Below are 20,055 nucleotides of genomic sequence, written 5' to 3' on the forward strand. Positions count from 1 at the left end.
TTATATAGTGTATTAGATGGTGATACATGTTAGGGAGAAAGATAAGTCAAGTATAAGGATTAAAAAAGCAGGTGAGGATTATGGTTTCTTTTAATAGTAGTATTTATTATGAGTTGGGGAAGTCTGATAGCAAGTATTTATTTCACCACACAAAGTGCTATTAGTAGGAAACGGGAAGGATCCACATACTCTTAAAGAGGCTTTTCTCTCTCTCTCTCTCTGTCTGTGAGGCTAACTCGGTGACTAGTGCAGCAATACCCCTTGCACTGTCTCCATCTTTAAAATCTTTTTTTTTTTTTAATGTTTATTTCTGAGAGAGAGAGACAGAGCATGAGTGAGGGAGGAGCAGAGGGAGAGGGAGACACAGAATCCAAAGCAGGCTCCAGGCTCTGAGCTGTCAGCACAGAGTCCGACGTGGGGCTCGAACCCACGAGCTGTGAGATCATGACCTGAGCCAAAGTTGGGCACTTAACCAACTGAGCCACCCAGGCACCCCGTGTCTCCATCTTTTATTGCTCTTTTCCATTCACTCCTTTTTTTCTGCATATGTATATATGCTGAAGACTCCCTTCCCTTGGACCTATGATGACTTTCTGGTTCTTTCTTATTGTTTGATCCACTCTGGAGAGTACTCTGTACATGTGTAGCTGGTAATTAAATTCATGAGTATGGATGAGATTATTTAATGAGATACATAAACCATGAAAAGAGGGTTGAGGACAAAAAGAAATGGAACCTGGAGTTGTGCTGGTGGTTACTGAAAACAGGAAGAACTAAGAAAAGCTACATGTCAGAAAAATGAGTTTGGGTGGGTGGGAGTGAGAGCCACGAGGAGAAAATATTAGGGACAGGGTAGGAAAATTCCTTCTTTAATTTCCAACTCTAGTCTCATTATTCATGGTGTCTTCCCACCCAGCAGCCTCTTGATTAGATTAATCACATGGCATCTGCATTACTTGACTATTTTTTCTTAAACCTACTCTTCCTGTTACCTCAACATGATTTAATCATAAATCTCTCTGGCCCTGTCTTTGAATAATTCTTCGCTGTATACAGTTGACCCTTGAACAGGGCAGGGATTAGGGGCACTGGCCACCCTCTCATACAGTCACAAGTCCTCATGTAACTCGTGACTTCCCAAAAACCTAACTGTTAATAGTCCTCTGTTGACCAGAAACCTTACTGATAACAGTTGGTGAACACGTATTTTGTATATTTTGTATATCATATACTGTACTCTTATAGTAAATTAAGCTTAGAGAATAGAAAATATTATTAAGAAAATCATAAGGAAGAGAAGATATATTTCCAGTACTGTGCTGTATTTATTGAAAAAATCTGCATGTGAGTGGACCTATACATTTCAAACCTGTGTTGTTCAAGGGTTAGCTGTACTTCTGTTTGCCATGAACTCCAGTTTCGCTTAAGTAACATTCATTGTTTTCCCTCCTAAAGTTAATTTTCTGGCCAGTTTCTCTTAATTCTTTCAGAAATTGGGCTTGGAATATTCCAGTCCTTTGGCCAGCAATTTATATCCAGTCAGCCAATCCTGTTGATCTTTTGTCCTTCCTCTCTTTTGCCTGTTCACACTGCTGTCATCTTAATTCAAGCCTCCAGAGCCTCTTGACTAAAGCATTACAATGAATTCCTATTTGATGTTTCTTCCAGCTTTCCCACAACAATGAGTCTAACTAGCCATCTTCATAGAAAATTTTGTGGTTTTCCCATATTCACAAGCTTTGCCTATTCACAAGCTTACAGTGGTTTCCTTCTTAGAGGAGAAGCTCTAAACTCCTTGCAGTGGCATTCAGAAACCTCCAGCTGTTTTGTTTGTGACTCCCCCAAATCCCTGGGTATTCACTGTTTCTTCAACATTCCTTCCCTAAGTACCCTTTCCCCTCCACTCCACTTTATTGAAGGCTAACCTTCCAAACACTTCTGGACCAACTACTTCAAGCCACTGTGCTTTCTTCTGAACTTCAAACCACGCTGTGTGTTTTTTATTGAAACTCCAGCTGTTGGTGTAATAGTTAAAATATGTGTAGTTGTTGAGGGGCATCAGGTGACTCAGTTGGTTAAGGTCATCTGAATTCAGGTCATGATCTCGCAGTTGGTGGGTTTGAGCCCCATGTTGGGCCCTGTGCTGACAGCTTAGAGCCTGGGGACTGCTTCAGGTTCTGTGTCTCCCTCTGTCTCTGCCTCTCCCTCACTTGTGCTCCGTTTCTCTCTGTCTCTCTCTCTCAAAAATAAAAATTAAAACATTTTTTAAAAAAATACATGTGTAGTTGTTGAAAGAATAGGTTCTTCAGTTGGAACCTATTGGAACCGTAGTACCTGTTTAATGGGACTGTTGTCAGCATTTAATGAGATTATTCGAGTGAAGCACTTAACACAGCTCAGATCCTGACACAGTAAGTGCTCATTTAATGTCAGCCAGTTTTAGTAATTACATGTTGATTTGTGTTACTGCTTATCGTCATGTTATATGACTTGTTTCCGGTCATGTAGTCATTCCCCTCCTTTGTATTTCCCCCAGGACTGGCATAATCATTTACAGCTGTCCAATACCTGGTGAATGTTTGTTGATTGACTGGTACACAGTGCATCTTAAATTAGTATGAGTAGAAAGTTGTTCTTTAAACCAGCATTTAAGTTTTAGACATTGTAATACTCTATTATATATAATACTTAAAATATACTAAAGTATAAAATTGCTTGTTTTAACTGTATACTTAAACGTCAAATTTTGAATGTTAAGGGCAGACTGTAAATGAAATTTTGAAAATTTCAAGTTCTGACCTTTAAATCTCAAGTGAAAACCTTCACAGTAACATGGTAAGAGAAAGTGGTGTTTTCTTTGCTGGCTCATTTAGGCCGGTAATGAGGCTCTTCTTTTCTTTACATAGTCTTGTGTATACATACAAAGAAGCAGGTGTGTGTTCAAATTATGATCCTAATTTCAGAGAGAAGTGGAACATTTGAATAGTGTAAGAAAAGCTTGTTCAGCATTTAAATTTTACTTTTGAAATAATTATTTTTCAAAAACAATTTGGTCAACATTGTTCTCTGATTTTAGAGCCTACCAAGAAAGAAGATTCCTTTCACAACTCATCCAGAAGTTTATCTCTGTGTTGAAATCAGTGCCACCTTCTGGTAACTATCTTCTTCCTCTCAGCTTATTTGTGAAGTTGTGGTTTAGATGCTCCTATAGTATTGACTAGCCTCTAATCTAAAAACTGCTCCTAGAACAGTTTTAAATCATAAAGACAATGTACCTGCCCTCCCCTTTTCATATATATGACCAGTCTGAGTATTATGACTGCGTTAAAAATTCACATATTTTGGGGTGCCTGGGTAAGCTCTGTTGGTTGAGTGTCTGACACTTGATTTTGGTTCGGGTCATCCATGGGATTGAGCTCTGCATTAGGCTCTGTGCTGAATGTGAAGCCTGCTTAAGATTCTCTCTTTCTCTCCCTCCGCCTCTCCCTCTCTCTTCTCTTTTTATATGGTTATTGAAATATTCATTTACTTAGCAAATCTTTTTTGAGTTTGCTTGCAAGACCTAGATCCTGAACAAGGTGCTAGGGTACAGTGTTGAACAAGTCAGTCACAGACCCACATGGCATTTATCCTGTGGTACTGAATAGTGTTTTTAGACAGCATCAAATACTGATTGGACAGGAGACAGTGATTTTTGAGATAACAAGCTATCAGGCAAAATGGGAAAGATATTCCCTCCAATGTGGCCCCTATTTATTGATGAAACAAATACAAATATATACTATGTAGACTATGTACATGGCATAAAAATATGCCATGATTATACTGTATTTGTGTGTGTGTGTGTGTGTGTGAGAGAGAGAGACAGAGAGACAGAGAGACAGAGAGACAGAGGGAGGGAGATATGCTTGTATATCCAGAGGGGCTAATTACATTATGTTGGGTTTGCAAGCTCTACATAGAATACTTTTTACTTAATAAAGGTGTATATATACTATGTAAGGTGTATCATTTATTAATATTTTATTTCCTAAATGGGATATAATCTAAGAACAGTTCTGTAGATACACCATATTTATATTTTTGCATCAGAGATTGTTGCTTTGTTTACACTACAGTAGAACAGAATTACTTATAAATGCCAACCTTCCAAGTAATATTTTACAACTGAAAATCATACCTATAATTTAGTGAGGAATAGATACTAATGCTATACATCAGCTATACCTGATTTGAGGCATAATGTTACTCCCAGCCTAAGTGTATAGAAAAACTTGTCATATGCTGATAATCTAAGTCACTTACTTAATATTAGTATTTTTATTATTTTATTTTTTTTAAATTTACATCTAAATTAGCATATAGTGAAACAGTGATTTCAGGAGTAGATTCCTTAATGCCCCTTACCCATTTAGCCCATCCCCCCTCCCACAATCCCTCCAGCAACCCTCAGTTTGTTCTCCACATCTATGAGTTGTTAATGTTAGCCATTCTGACAGGTGTGAGGTGGTATCTCAGTGTGGTTTTGATTTGTATTTCCCTGATGATGAGTGATGTTGAGCATTTTTTCGTGTGTCAGTTGGCCATCTGGATGTCTTCTTTGGAGAAGTGTCTGTTCATGTCTTTTGCCCATTTATTCACTGGATTATTTGTTTTTTGGGTGTTGAGTTTGATAAGTTCTTTGTAGATTCTAAGTAAGGAAATTTTAACATGTTCTGTCTGTTATGTCCAGAACCTGTCACTATGGACAAAGTTCATTACTGTGAAAGATTCATTGAACTTATGATTGATCTGGAGGTAAGAAATTTGCAGTGACTTTCCTGTTACATCATCATTACGGTGGATAAGGTTAAGCATATGATTGTGAAATATGTGAAATATTTCTTCATTACCTCAGACAGGCCTTAGATTTTACCTGTTTCTATGTGTAACAGAAACAAAAGTAAAATGCAGTTGGCTCTTTAAGTTTTCAAATAACTGTCAGATGGCTGCTATTTGTAGAAAAAAACATGTAGTATAGTTATTAAATATGGGTCCAGCAGTGGCAATTTATTTTCTATCATATTTTAATACCCCATCATGGAGTTTTTAATAGTGGCTGAAATTGTGGATTTATGGGCATCTCTTTAATCTCACTTTTCTAAATGTGCCTAATATTGTTGGTGAAGAAAGATATAGCTGCTATTGTCAATTTTTTAAATTAAGATCCTTGAGGAAGATTTCATAATACTAGGTGCAAGATTTTGACAGAGAGTTCAGATGCAGAGTTGGTATAATTCAGACTGAGTTCATTTCCTTTCCCTCTTTAATGCAGGAAATTGAAAGAAAATCCTTTGTGTTCATTTCTTATCTGGAGAGAGAAGGTAGTTTCTTGACATACGTATTAGAGTATTGGACTTGCAGCCATGCATGAGATCTTCATTCAGATTCTCATTCTGCCAGTAACTAATTTATAGCCTCTGAGGATCTCAATAACCTCATCTATAAAATGAGGATATTTGATTAGATTAGTGGTTTTCAAACTGATGATCACAGTGTCTCAGCATTGTCTTGCTGACTGTCAGAGGACGATGTGGTAAGAGGAAATGGAGGACGAAGTCTCCATATAGGGGTCCCCAGTCCCTTTTCTCTCAGAGTAGCACCATTTTTTTTTTTTTCAATATATGAAATTTATCATCAGATTGGTTTCCATACAACACCCAGTGCTCATCCCAAAAGGTGCCCTCCTCAATACCCATCGCCCACCCTCCCCTCCCTCCCACCCCCCATCAACCTTCAGTTTGTTCTCAGTTTTTAACAGTCTCTTATGCTTTGGCTCTCTCTCACTCTAACCTCTTTTTTTTTTTTTTTTTTTTTTCCCCTTCCCCTCCCCCATGGGTTTCTGTTAAGTTTCTCAGGATCCACATAAGAGTGAAACCATATGGTATCTGTCTTTCTCTGTATGGCTTATTTCACTTAGCATCACACTCTCTAGTTCCATCCATGTTGCTACAAAAGGCCATATTTCATTCTTTCTCATTGCCACGTAGTATTCCATTGTGTATATAAACCACAATTTCTTTATCCATTCATCAGTTGATGGACATTTAGGCTCTTTCCATAATTTGGCTATTGTTGAGAGTGCTACTATAAACATTGGGGTACAAGTGCCCCTAGTAGCACCATTTTTAAATCTATACCCAAAATATATTGAGATTTCATAGAAGATTTTGTTTGAAAACTACTGGCTTTCCTATCTGTGAAATTTCTTCTAATGTCGTATTTTATTTATAAACATTGCCACTGCGCCTATTTACACATGGACCAGACCCTTTGCTTTGTGCACAGTGTCTTTTGGGAGACTAGAGGGTACTTTGTACATGATTGACACTTCTGAGTGAAGGATCAGTAGAGTTTACCTCTAGCTGCAGAGAACATGCAGATTTATTGCCATGGTATTTATTTTTTTTAGGCCCTCCTCCCCACAAGGCGCTGGTTTAATACCATTCTGGATGACTCCCACCTTTTGGTTCACTGTTACCTTTCCAATCTTGTTCATAGAGAAGAGGATGGGCATCTTTTTTCCCAGGTGAGCATTGATATATCTGAACATATTTTCATTTCTAAATTGATTCTTTTTCTGCCATGCAACCAAGAGTGCCAGTGGTGATATAAAGGAAATTTTACTAAATATTGAATTAAGTAATGTAAATTCCCAATTAGTCATTTTAAAGTAAAATCAAATCTTAGTATAGAAAACAAATGAATGAAGAGCTTTGATTAATCATATGTGATTTTATTATTGGACTAAATTAGGATTTTGGCAGTGCAGTCCCACATACTCATATATTTTATGTTAGTAACCACTGTGGAATACAGTAGATGATGAGCATTAATTTCAAGAGAACTATGCCCTCCTCATGACTGTCTTTCCATAAGATGGTGGTGACCAAAACCGTTGAGAGCATGGCAGTGCACTTCATTTGCTACCTTGAGTAGAAAGAAGTAATAGTGTTTCACATTTCCTGTTTCGCATCACCTCTTCAGGAAAGTCTTCTACCAAACTCCTAATACTTGCCTTTCAATGAGATCATAGTTGGAGATATAATTTTTGTGTGCTTATATATTCTTTTAAGAATTCTTTTATCTTGTATCTATATTTTTTCTCATTCTCTTACTAAATTTCTATCCAGTGATTTGCCACATACATTAAAACATACTAAAATTCTAGTATCTGTTTTGCCATAGGTTAGAATCAATAATGATGAAGATTTGGGGTAAATGTAGCCAGTAGACTGTGTCTCTGGGGAAAACAGGCCTTCATTATAGCAGCAGGAACTAAGCCAAAGAAAGGGCTTAATGGCTGTGGAGACTGATGAGAGGAATAAATATCTTAGCTTTCCTCACCTTGCTGCATTTCCCTAATAGTAGCAGCACACAGAGAAGAATATCTCCAATTATGAATTCCAAAACCCTCATTCAGAAAATTCTGTATTAAGTGGCCTACCTAAGTAAAGGACCTCAGGAGTTCCCTCTAGTGGTGTAGTTCCATAAATTGGCAGTGGTGTACTTTGTTTTTTTCCATTTAAGTGTTTGGCTTCCTTTGATTAAATCCTTAATGTCCGTTCAGTACTGGGATTTCAATTTAATTTCCTCTCTGTAGAAGTAGACCGTGTATATGAAATAGACTCTTAACAATTTATTCACAAGAAACATACTTTTTCCTCACACAAATAAAACATGTTTGGATATGTTCTGAAGTGTTTGTTGCAGTGTTTACATTCCAGAGTTTTCCAGCACCTTGGAGAAGGTATACAGACTTACTTAATCTTTATAATAAGTAGTTTTTGTTTGTGGTTTCTTGTTCTTATGTTCACACAGTTTATTAATGTAAATGTATCCTTTCAGCTTTTGGACATGCTTAAGTTCTATACTGGTTTTGAGATTAACGACCAGACTGGGAACGCTCTGACAGAGAATGAGATGACCACAATTCACTATGACAGAATCACTTCTCTCCAGGTGACTGAAATGCAGTATAGCCTGTGCTTCTGCTCCCATCAAGTTGGTTCATAAATAATGTAGTTTCATGTAGTACAGGTATAAAAAACTACTAATTTAATAGTGTTTCATCTTGAACTTTTAAAATATTACTTTTAAAATTTTTAAATACTCAAAATAATGCTAATTTTTAAATTTTTTAAAAATATTACTTTTAAATATTTTATTTAAATATTTTATTTATTTTTTAAGTAAGTTTTTAAAATATTACTTTTAAAATATTACTTTAAAAATTTTTTTTAAATATAACTTTTAAAATATTACTATTTCTAATGAATTCATGGGGAAAAAAATGGCTTTCTTCATAGTCTTCAATCTTGAGAATCAAGATACTGATATTTGACACTCAGAAATGTTTGATTAATTACTGGGCCAATTTGGTGCATATACTTACCAGTTTTATTTATGAAAGAGTATTCCCAATGTACCGACAAAGTATGTGTGAGTGTTTTATAAATTTTAAAGATAAACACACGTAATGGGACCGAAATTGGCCAGTACAGCTCAGCTGTGTCAACAGAGTACCTTTGTTTTCTGTTCTTGATTTCCTCTTGCTCTTGCCCTTTCTGGTGGTAGAAAGAAGCTTTTATTTGTCACTTTGGAGAAATTCAGTCCTTTCTGTTTCAGTCTTTTTGGGGAAAGAGTCAAACTTAAGTTCAAAATGTCTTTTATAATCAATTCCACTATCTCTCAGGGACTCTCTGCTCTCCCTCTTCTTTCCCCAGATGGCATCTGGGTATATGGAAGCATTGAGATAGCCTCATTGTTTTGGAAGAAGAGTGACCTGCACAGCTTAACATGTCTTTTCTTGCTTTGCTCAGAGCATTGGTGTTTTTGTCCTTCTGCTTCTGCCCTTGAAGTAACCACAGCTGGCGCGGCTTGTGGTCTGCTCTTTTGGCACAGGCATGGCATGATGATTCCCGAGGAGCTTGGCTATCTCCTTGCTGACGAGGCCGCACTCTTGCTTTTGGTGATGCTGGAGTCCTCCAGAGAGCTGACTCCCATTCGTTTCCTAGCTTCAACAGTTCACTCTCAGGCTTGGGTTGCAGGGTCATTTCACCATTGCCTGTAGTAACCCTATGGCATGCTCACCAGTAACCTTGGCAGGTTTTTATGTCATCCCACTGTGGGGCACATGAAAACTTCCGGATTTCTCTGTGCCACATGGGCATTAAGACTAGGGATGTTATCACATACACTCTTACCCGGTCACTGTAGTGCTACTATTTCTGTTTTCTTGTGGCTTACCCCATGTCGGCTGGGGGTGTTAACCCTGTGAAGTCCTTTCTTTCCAGAGTTCCTAAGTAAAACAAAGCACAAACACACTGTACTTTTGGCTTCTCCCTCAAGCTATCTCTTCAGGTATTTTATTTCTCTCCCTTCCTGTCAGTGAAGGTAGCTTTATTGGCTGTTTCATGTATGTTCAAAATACAACTTAGAAATAAAAAATTGAACATTGACTCTTTGTTTTTGCATTCCTGCTAGAATAATTCTGGTTTTCCCCCATTGTATTGAATGCTTCTGGCTAAATAAGGCAGAGGTCACATATGAGAAGCATATAAGAAACAGAAGTGCATTAATATATTTTTTGATATTTTTATTATATAGTATATAAATTGTAGTTTATTGTTAATATGCAGACATTAGTTCTTGAGTTTTGTTTTTGTTTTTCCCGTTTTCTAGAGAGCTGCCTTTGCACATTTCCCTGAACTCTATGATTTTGCACTCTCAAATGTGGCAGAAGTAGATACTCGGGAATCTTTGGTCAAGTTTTTTGGACCACTTAGGTAAGTCAACATGGAAAGAAAACTGAATTTTAATTTTCTTTGTGTTTTTAATCATTTTGCACTATCTTAAATAATGTAACTTGTTGCACCGCTCGCTTTGTTGACAACTAAAACTAATGCTTCTCTCCAGCAGTTAGTATCATTAAGTCACTTCGCTATAATTATTGATCATCTATTTTGGGAGCAAAATTAATATTTATTAATTTAATGGTTTTTATTTTTGTTTTGGAGAGACAGAGCATGAGCGGGGGAGGGGCAGAGAGAGAGAGGGAAGCACAGATTCGGACATGGGGCTTGAACTCATGAGCCATGAAATCATGACCTGAGCCGAAGTTGGACACTTAACCAACTGAGCCACCCAGGCGTCCCAAAATTTATATTTTTCATAACTTAAACATTTTTCCTAGATCATAAAGTTTTCTTAAAGTAGAACATAAAACTGGTATCCCATCAGTCATATCAGTAAATGTTCATATGTGACATCAAAGGTATGAGTTAGAAACCTTTTTGTGTGTTTAAAATTTATGAAATTAGTAATATTCTTTGGCACTCAGCTAATACACATTTTTGAAAATGTAGTAATATGTTTGTACCACGTGGTAGGCACTCTGCTAAGTATGTAAATAATCCTCAAGACTTTCATTCGTGTGAGAAGTAGGTACCATTTTAGGTATAAGGTCACTGAGACACAGAATTGTTAGGTCATTTGTCTAGGTCAAATAGCAAGTAAGCAGCAGAGATAGGATTCAAACCTAACTTTTATTTTTTTATTTAAAAAAAAATTTTTTTTAACGTTTATTTATTATTGAGAGACAGAGACAGACCGTGAGCAGGGGAGGGGCAGAGAGAGAGGGAGACACAGAATCTGAAGCAGGCCCCAGGCTCCGAGCTTGTCAGCACAGAGCCCGACACGGGGCTCAAACCCACAAACCGAGCGATCATGACCTGAGCCGAAGTCAGACGCTTAACCAACTAGCCATCCAGGCGCCCCTCAAACCAGACTTTTAACTGTGCTCTGTTATCTCCCTATTGTCCTTAACTCTTGGGAGAAATTATGTTTAGCTCATTATGGATCTCTAAAATGAAACAAACTTGGCTTTAACTTAGAAGTTGATTAACTTGGAAGATTATTGAATCTTCATAAGATTTAATAACTCTTTTTTTTTTAATGTTTATTTTTGAGAGAGAGATACAGAGCGTGAGTGGGAGAAGGGCAGACAGAGAGGCACAGAATCTGAAGGAGGCGCCAGGCTCTGAGCTGTCAGCTCAGAGCCCAATGCGGGGCTCGAGCTCAAAAACTGTGAGATCATGACCTGAGCCAAAGTCGGACGCTTAACCAACCGAGCCACTCAGGCACCCAAATAATAACTCTTATAATGACACATAGAATTATTTCATTCTCTTAATGAACTGCAGAAAGTTCCTTTGAATAACTCTGCCATATTATTTTGTGATCACTCTCCAATTGACAAATCTTTAATTTCTAAATTTTTGGCCATTATTAATGACTCACTAATGAACAACATCCTTTTTATTTCTATGTAAAAATTTTTGGCACTGATTCACAGAAGCACAATGGCTGACTCAAAGGGGTTATGTATTTAAAATTTGTTATATATTGCTAAATTCCCTTCAAAAGTATGTACCAGTTATACCAACAGAATTTGAGGATTTATTTCTTTCCCTACCAGGTAGGTAAATTAGTCTTTAATTTTCACCAGTCCAAAGATAAAAGAACCGTCATTGTTTTACTTTGCATTTTGTGATTATGTTGGGGAAATTGAGCATCTTTCTATTTTTCTTGGCCATTTGCATTTTGTCTGTAACTTTCTTGTTATCTTTTGCTATTTTGTATTTCATTGCTTGTCATATTGATTTCTTTAAGAACCTTTATTTTGCATACTAATATTTTGTCTAGTTTGTGTTGTAATTATTTTCTCTCAGTTTCTCACTTTAGATTTTGTGTTGGTATATTTTGTTATTACAGCATTTACAATTTTTAAATTATATGTCAAGTCTTCTTAACAACAATATCAAATGTTTTATGTTAGAAGGCCTTCCTCCCCATAAGATTATAAAGTAGTATGTTTTTAAAACACCTTTATAGATTTTTTTTTTACATTAAACGTAGCTGCATAATCCATATGGGGAATTTATTTTTGCCCGTATTACTTCTTTACAATCTTGTAAATTATAGATGATGTTAAAAACCTTTTTTTTAATGTGGATTATAGCCATTATATTTGCTATAATAGAAATTAAAACTGGAAAAATGTTAAATAATTTATTTAAAAAGCTAATTAAAAGCCTATTATGTTAGCATACATATTATTAATGAAAAATATATTCTCCCAAATTAAAAAAAATATAGTGAAAAGTGGCATTGTTTTACACTTTTGCAATCTCTTTAATGTCTGACTTAATCAAAGACAGTTGAATTTGCAGATGTGCTTCTGTATTTCATTTATTGTGAGATTGTCTGGTTGAAGTAAATGAAGAAAATCAGGCCTTATGCAAAAGGGAAATATATTTCAGTAGCTTTTTCAAATAATTGTGAATATTTTTCTTTGATACAATATAAAAACTTGACAAGTGGTAGTTTCTTAAACGTTAGTTTTAGTGTGGTATCTGAAACCATATTAAGGAACTCTGTGCAATTAAAGTGAATTAATTTTAGAAATGGCGATATTTGCCTTTCTTATGGATGAGAGGACTCAATTAAGGTATGAATTCTGCCCAAACTGATCCATAGATATAATTCAGTTCCAATCAAAATTCCAGCAGAATATTTTCTAGAAATTAACAGGCTTATTCAGAAATTAATATAGAAAGGCAGAGATGAGAACAGCCTAAACCATTTTGAAAAAGAACAGAGTTGGAGGATCCTCACTACCGAATTTCAAGATTGCTTGTAAAGCTACAGTAGTCAAGACCCTGTGGTATTGAATAAAAGACAGACAGACATAGACATCACCGGAACAAAATAGAATTCAGAAATAGACCGCACATATATGGTTAGTTGATTTTTGACTAAGATGCCAAAGCAACTCAATGGAGAAAGGATAATCTTTTCAACAATAGTGGAACAGTTGGACATCTCTATGCAAAGTATGAAATTTAACCCATACTTCACATTCTGTACACAGATTAACTCAAAGTGAGTCATAGACCTATTTATCAAAACGCGAACTAATAGGACATACAGGATATCTGTGTGATTATGGTTTGTACAAACATTTCCATAGACACCAAAGCACAGTCCGTAAAGAAAAAAAATGGATATGTTGGACTTTATAAAAATTTAAAACTATTACTATTTGAAAAGACATTGTTAAGAGAATGAAAATACAACCCCAAAGGGGAAGAAAATATTGGCCAAACACGTATCTGATGATGGGCTGTCTCAGAAATCAGTGATAAGAAAACAATTTAAAAATAGCTCAAGGAGTGCCTGGGTGGCTCAGTCTGTTGGGGTGTCCGACTCTTGCTTTCAGCTCAGGTCATGTTCCTGGGGTTGTGGGATCAAGCCCTGGTCAGGCTCCGTGCTGGCTGTGGAGTCTGCTTGGGATTCTCTTTCTCCCACTTGCACTCTCTTTCTCTCAAATATATATAAAAAAAAATTTAGCTCAAGATTTGAACAGATACTTCACCAAAGATAATGCATTTCAGTAACGCCACAGAAAGATGCTTAGTATCATTAGTCATTAGAGAAATGCATATTAAAATCATAATGAGATACCATTACATGTCTATTAGAATTGTTTAAAAAAAACATGCAGTGTATTGACTTATGACAAGGATGTGGAGCAGCTGGATTCTCATACATGGCTGATAAGAATTCAAAGTTCGCAAAAATTTGACAGTTTCCTGTAAAGTTAAACATGTACTTACTGTACAATCTAGTATTCTCACAGATATACCCAAGAGAAATGAAAATTTGTGTTTGCACAAAAATCTGTGTGGAAATGTATATAGTGGCTTTAGTTATAGTTATCTTTTAAAAACATATCCTTCAACTGGTGAGTGAATACACGTGCTGTGCTACATCCCGTATGATGGAATACTACTCAGCAATAAAAAGGAACCGATTACAGACATGCAGTCTGGGTGCATTTTAGTTGCGTTATGCTGAATGAAAGCAACCAGTGTCAAAGGCTACATAATGTATGATTCCATTTATTTGACCTTCTAGAAAAAGCAAAGTCGTAGAGATCAAAAACAGATTAGTGGTTACCAGGGACTGGGATAGAGTATGTGAGGGAATTTGGGGAGCGTGATGAAACGTATTTAAGTAATGGAAAGCTGTTCAGCTCACGGTGGTGAATGCAAGTTTTCTAGAATTCCAGTTTTTCACTTGGCAGTTCAAATTTTATCTTTGGTAACAAATACTGTCAGTTGTTTTCCTTAAAGTTACTGGTTTGTTCAGATTTGAAATTTTTTTGCCATTTATTCAGGTCTGAATAACCATAGTTTGTCAGTTCTTTCAAGCAAAAATTGTGTGCAAAATGTGTGCATCCCATTCTGTCACACAGAATTTTTTAAAAGCATAGTCAAGAGTCCAAATTTAATTATATTAATAATTAATTTTAATTACTAATTTAATTTTAGTTAATATATTAATTTTGCTGCTTCATTAATTGCATTCTTAATGTTTTTTACTCTGCATGGGGTAGTGAGGAATGCTATGGCTACTTACAGTCCTGGTTGGTGCCACCACCTTACCCTATGTCAGCAGTTTACCCACCATTGCTTTACACTGTGTAGGTAAAGACAGTGGAAAAAAACAAATAATGTCCTAGTATTAATATAAAATAGTATTTTTCTTGCATACTTCCTAGAAGGGTCTCAGGGACCATAGAGGTATGCAGACGATAATTTGAGAGCCTACATTAAGGGGATTAACTTTCATTGGTAATTTTTTTTTAATTTTCTGCTGTATCGTACGATTATATTTTCTAGGTAAAATGTTTTAAGCCATGTGTAAAATTAGGTGTTTCAAAAATGAACTAGGGTTAAATAATAGAATACTCTTGATCTGAATATTCCTTATTCTGCAGTTCAAATACACTCCACCAGGTGGCATCATACCTCTGCTTGTTACCAACTCTTCCTAAAAATGAAGACACAACTTTTGATAAAGAATTTCTTCTAGAATTGCTGGTAAATGTTAATGTTCTTTGAATTTTCCCTACCATTTTGAATCATACCTAAAGACCTGGGTATGTCTTTTTTTCCAGGGCTAAAGGGTAAGTAGATCGTTGCTACCTATTTTACAATTACATCATCATTTGGTTTTGTCAGATTTCTTTTCTCATCTGTTAGATTTCTTTTCTCAAGACTTTACCTCTCACAACTGCTTTATGGCATGAATTCATTGCATACAGACATTTATGAGCAGCTTCTTTGTCAGGCTCTGGATTCAGGCAATGGGGAATGCATAGATAATTGACACCATTCCTGCCTTTTAGAGGTCACAGTTACATACACACAGGTAATACATATGTATTCATATCTGTCTATCTGTGTATTTTAAAAGTTATTTAAAGTACCTTGAATATTGACGTATACCTTTATCATTAGAAAACTCAGGAATGTTTAAAGAAAATAAGTTATCACTGACTTAGTGGTTTAAGAATTCTAAGGGATTTTTCAGTCATTTTGGAAAGTAGTGGACTTTATCTCTCAAACTAATACTTTTTTTGGTAAGGTTTTTTTTTTTTTAAGGTTTTCTTTTTTTTAAGTGCAGTTTTAAGGCTCACAGAAAAATTTGAGGGAAAGGAGTATACCTTACTTTTAGCTTTAGTAAAATCATAAAATGTATGAGTAATTATGTCTACACTATGAATATTTAAGTTGTTTGCAATGTTCACTTACAAATAATGATGTGATCCTGGCACATGCCTCTTTGTGCCTATGTGGGGACATTTAGGAGAGGTACCTAGAAGTGAAATTATTTGATTAAAACATGTGCTTATTTCAAAGATAGGATGCAGCCAAATTATCCTCAAAAAGGTGCATTTCCCACCAACAGTGTGTTAGAGTATATCTCCTTAAGCTTGTACCAGCATTGGGTGTTATGAGTCATCCCAATTTTTGCTAGTGTCAAGAGTAAAAAAAAACAAAACAAAAACCTTGTTTTAATTTTTTGTTTTCTGTTTGCTATTGAAAAGATCCTAAAGGACTTCCTTCCTCTGCTATAGTTTGAGTAGTTTTTAGTATGTTTTTTATAACTTTACAGACATACACTATGTAAGAGTATATATACATCTTTTAACATAGAGCCATAATGGGCACACAGTTTTGTGACATATATTCCAAGCTAATACTTTTAATATAGGGTATAAAATACAATTCCTTACTGTAGAGAAGAAGATATGCTACTTTGGGAATAGTTACCAGAAACCATTATAGCAGATGTTTTAAGCCTGGTGACAGGTGCTTCAGTGCCATTTGGAGAGAAATTCCTGGAGTTTTAAATTAATTCATGTGTGGAAAATACTTTTTTATTGATATATTTACTTGTGTGAAATGTATGTCTCGGGTCACCATCTTTGCCTTCTTCGTTATTTCCGAGTGCCAAGTGCTTTCTAAAAATTCCTTGTCCTATTTTCTGACAATGTAAAATCGTTTCTCATAAGTCAGGTTTGGGGATTATTAATAAATCCTTACTATACAAAGAAATGAGGATTTCTTTAGGAATCTTTCTAATGGAAAACAGGTTTAAACATAAGGCTTGATTTTATGCCTTTTACAGTCTTAGAGCTAAGATTTTATTTTTGAAATTGAAATATTTATGCCAAAAAGAAAACGGTTTTAAAAATTTAAAAATTTATAGTGCTACAGCGTTATCTCTCATTTCCTCTTGTTCCTAAACGATTTCCTCAGGCTTTGGATTCTTCTAATATCTGAATAATGATGAAGAAGTTGAAATATGCATATTGGTTAGATGATATCACACTGTCTTCTTTCCTAAAATAATACTATCTCTACTGAAGAGAACATGACACATTTTTCAAATATATCATTATTTTAACATATTAATTAGGGAACAAGCTTATTTCTGTGTTTGAAATAGAGGACTACTATAATATTAACAATGGAAATCTACATAGAGGCCATCAAGTCCACCTCTCATTTTACAAGGAAGGCTGAGACCAGGTTATTAATAAACAAAATTTTCCATATTGTTTACTTAGTATAAGAATAAAAACTTTAATCAAGGACTTAGGGCTCCCATTTTTTTCTTACATTGATGAATACTAAGTGCTGGCATGTGCAAGGCACCTTGATGCTATTTTACAGTATTCTATTTCATTTTCATAAGAAACCTGAGAGGTAGGTGGTATTTTATCTGTTTTACTGAAAGATTGCTAAAATCAGGGAAGTTGAGGTATCTTGCCCAGTTTTTATGTAGCTCATACATAGAGGTTCTGGGAGTTGAACTCAGATCCATCTGATTACAAAGCTCTCCGTAATGGGTGCCTCTTTCATCTTTGATTTATGGAGAAATTGAAAAAAGGAAAGAAAAACCTCTAAGTACTACCATAACTGAAAGAGATGAAACTTCTCATTTCAAACTTTATGGTGAATTTCTCCATAAATCATTTTAACAAAAGATGCTTCTGACTTTCTACATGAACCTGTTTCTAGGTATCTCGTCACGAACGTCGAATTTCTCAGATTCAGCAGTTGAACCAGATGCCTTTGTATCCAACTGAGAAAATCATTTGGGATGAAAATATTGTCCCAACTGAATACTATTCTGGGGAAGGTAAGCCAGAGAAGCACGGGATTCAGGTGTGCCATGAAATTTAATTTAGAATTTATCATAGGTAACTGAAAGTACTTCTGTCTGTTACATACATTAGGATAATATTCTGGTACCTTCAAGTCATTTTAAAGCTGGAAACTATTCAGTATTTGAATGCTTAGCATTAAGGATTTTTATTAAATTTAACCATGTCCTAATGTGTGTATGTGCATGTCCTCAGATGTGCACGTGTGTACATATTTTATGTCATGTACATATGTCATCCTTTATAACATATGACCATAAGCAATAAAAATACTGTAAGGAACCTAATAGTATAGGAAGTGCAGCTTTCATTATGTCACTGTAATAGGTTTTGTTTGGTAGTGTTTTATTTCAAAGCCTTTTTTAGAAGTTCTTCTGAATTCCTTGTTAAGCCAGTTAATGACCACCAAAAATTGTCATTAGTTAATAATAAACCCCTAGTCTGATTGAAAATAGTATTCCCTGGTTTGTTTACCTATTTCAGCAGATTTGTTCCTAAATGCTTTTGTTCATCCTTTAAGGATGAGAATTCGCCAAAATTGAGTATATGCTGAAGTATATTGTGACATATTTTGAAGGCATATTTCAAAAAAAATTTTAAGGAAATTTTTTGAACAATGGCATCATTATGAGAAGCTTAGCTGTTTTGAAGACCTCACCAGTGGTACATTTATTTAAAATGGATATTTCAGAGTCCTGTCCTAAAGCCGTAACTTTAGTAAACCCACACCAAAGTTTTTCTAGATTTCAGAATAGGCAGTCTTCATTTTTTATTTTTTTCATTCTTACAATGGCCAGTGCATTGTTTTCTCACTTTTTCCAGTTTGTTCATGCTAAAAGCATTTATGACCATGGATGTATGCCATCTCTTTTCTAATCAGTTCCTACAAAGCAGATACCACTTCATACTTTGTTTGGCAGTAAATAGCTTATATTTTCTTAAACATAGACCTAGTCATACATGTACCTTTTGGTGCTACTCAGTCACACTGGTCAGCATATAAAACATTTTGCCAGGTATAGAAAGTATTGCTCTTCTTTCATTCCGGTGAACTTAAAGGAAAAGGGATTTAAATCTTTTCAGCTTTCATAGAAAGAAAGTATTTCAGAACAATATTAGTTGCCACTGTAATTAAGCTGTTTTCAGACCCTTGACTATATCATGCCATTGATCTCTCGTGACCATGGATGGCCCTGTGTTTTGGGGGCTCAACATCTGCTGGTAATAAATAGGCAAAGATCAAAGCTAATACTGCATGATACAGACTGCTTCTAGCTCCCAGGGAGAGGAAGAAATTGGGACAGATATAAAAATAGATATATTGTAAGAATTGTAAAGAAAATTCTTGTAAAATCTTTTGCCCCTTTTTTGGACCTTTTTAATAAACACAGATCTAGAAAGCCACACAGAATAAATATAGAGCTTAACTAAGTGTCATAAGAGAAATAACCACCATGTTAGCCATCCCAGAACCCTCCTATAAGCTCCTTCCTAGTTACTGCTTCTGCCTCCACTTGAAAGTAACCATGTCTTCACTTCCATAGTAATCACTATATATTTCTTCATAGTTTTATCACCGAATTGTGCATCCACATATGATAGTTAATCGTGCACATTTTTTAAATGTCTTTTACTTTACAAGTACCTCATATCCCTTCCTTTTGTTTTGAAGAACCTGAGTTGTTTGTTCCACAGTCTAGCTTTTTTTTAGTGACTACTCAGTATACACCCGAGTATGTCCCTCTGCTCTTTATTTTTCTTACAGATTGGTATCTGAATGCAGAAGCGTGATCAGGCTTAAGGTTTTCTCTCTGGCAAGATTCTTGGTAGTGTTGTATTCTTTCATCAGAGGCATATGATGTCTGGTTGTTTTTGTGGGTATGATGTTAGCTGCCATTGCTGCTTAACAGCTAGATTTGTTAACTCAATGACAGTTGCAGAATGGTGACATTTTAATTCTTTTTTTCTTTTTTTTTAATAAGATTGTGCTCTCAAAGAGATGCTTTCCCTTAGCCTCTGGCCTGAAAGATACTGAGTCAGATTATAAATCAGAATTTATTAACATAAATGATGTGAAATAAAAAAAGAAATTTTTTTATGTTTATTTATTTTTGAGACAGAGAGAGCATGAGCAGGGGAAGGGGAGGGGTAGAGTGAGAGAGACAGAGAGACAGACACAGAATCCGAAGCAGGCTCCAGGCTCTGAGCTGTCAGCACAGAGCCTGATGCAGGGCTCGAACTCACAAACTGTGAGATCATGAGCTGAGCTGAAGTTGGTCGCTTAACCAACTGAGCCACTCAGGTGCCCCCCATTTTTTTATTTATGTTTTTTGCTATTAGGTTCATTATTGCTTCGGTACAGTGGGAATGGAAGTAACTCCAGGAATAACAACCAATGCCGTATCCTTAAAGTCTAGCCAAAAGACGAGATT

At 35.6% G+C, this 20,055-nt stretch overlaps 1 protein-coding gene across 1 annotated transcript in view; it reads left to right on the plus strand.

Moving 5' to 3' along the window:
* The window catches only part of AQR (aquarius intron-binding spliceosomal factor), a 97,137-nt gene that overhangs the window by 29,498 nt on the left and 47,584 nt on the right, over window positions 1-20,055 (plus strand). Inside the window, exons 10-16 of the mRNA XM_019442640.2 lie at window positions 3,077-3,153; window positions 4,733-4,797; window positions 6,452-6,568; window positions 7,888-8,001; window positions 9,724-9,827; window positions 14,885-14,987; window positions 17,478-17,598. Coding sequence (XP_019298185.2) covers window positions 3,077-3,153; window positions 4,733-4,797; window positions 6,452-6,568; window positions 7,888-8,001; window positions 9,724-9,827; window positions 14,885-14,987; window positions 17,478-17,598 — 701 coding nt within the window. The remainder of the gene's footprint in view (window positions 1-3,076; window positions 3,154-4,732; window positions 4,798-6,451; window positions 6,569-7,887; window positions 8,002-9,723; window positions 9,828-14,884; window positions 14,988-17,477; window positions 17,599-20,055) is intronic.

Source organism: Panthera pardus, unplaced genomic scaffold (genome assembly GCF_024362965.1).
Source record: "Panthera pardus isolate Hobbes unplaced genomic scaffold, ASM2436296v1 HiC_scaffold_24, whole genome shotgun sequence".
In the NCBI taxonomy this organism is placed as follows: Eukaryota; Metazoa; Chordata; class Mammalia; order Carnivora; family Felidae; genus Panthera; species Panthera pardus.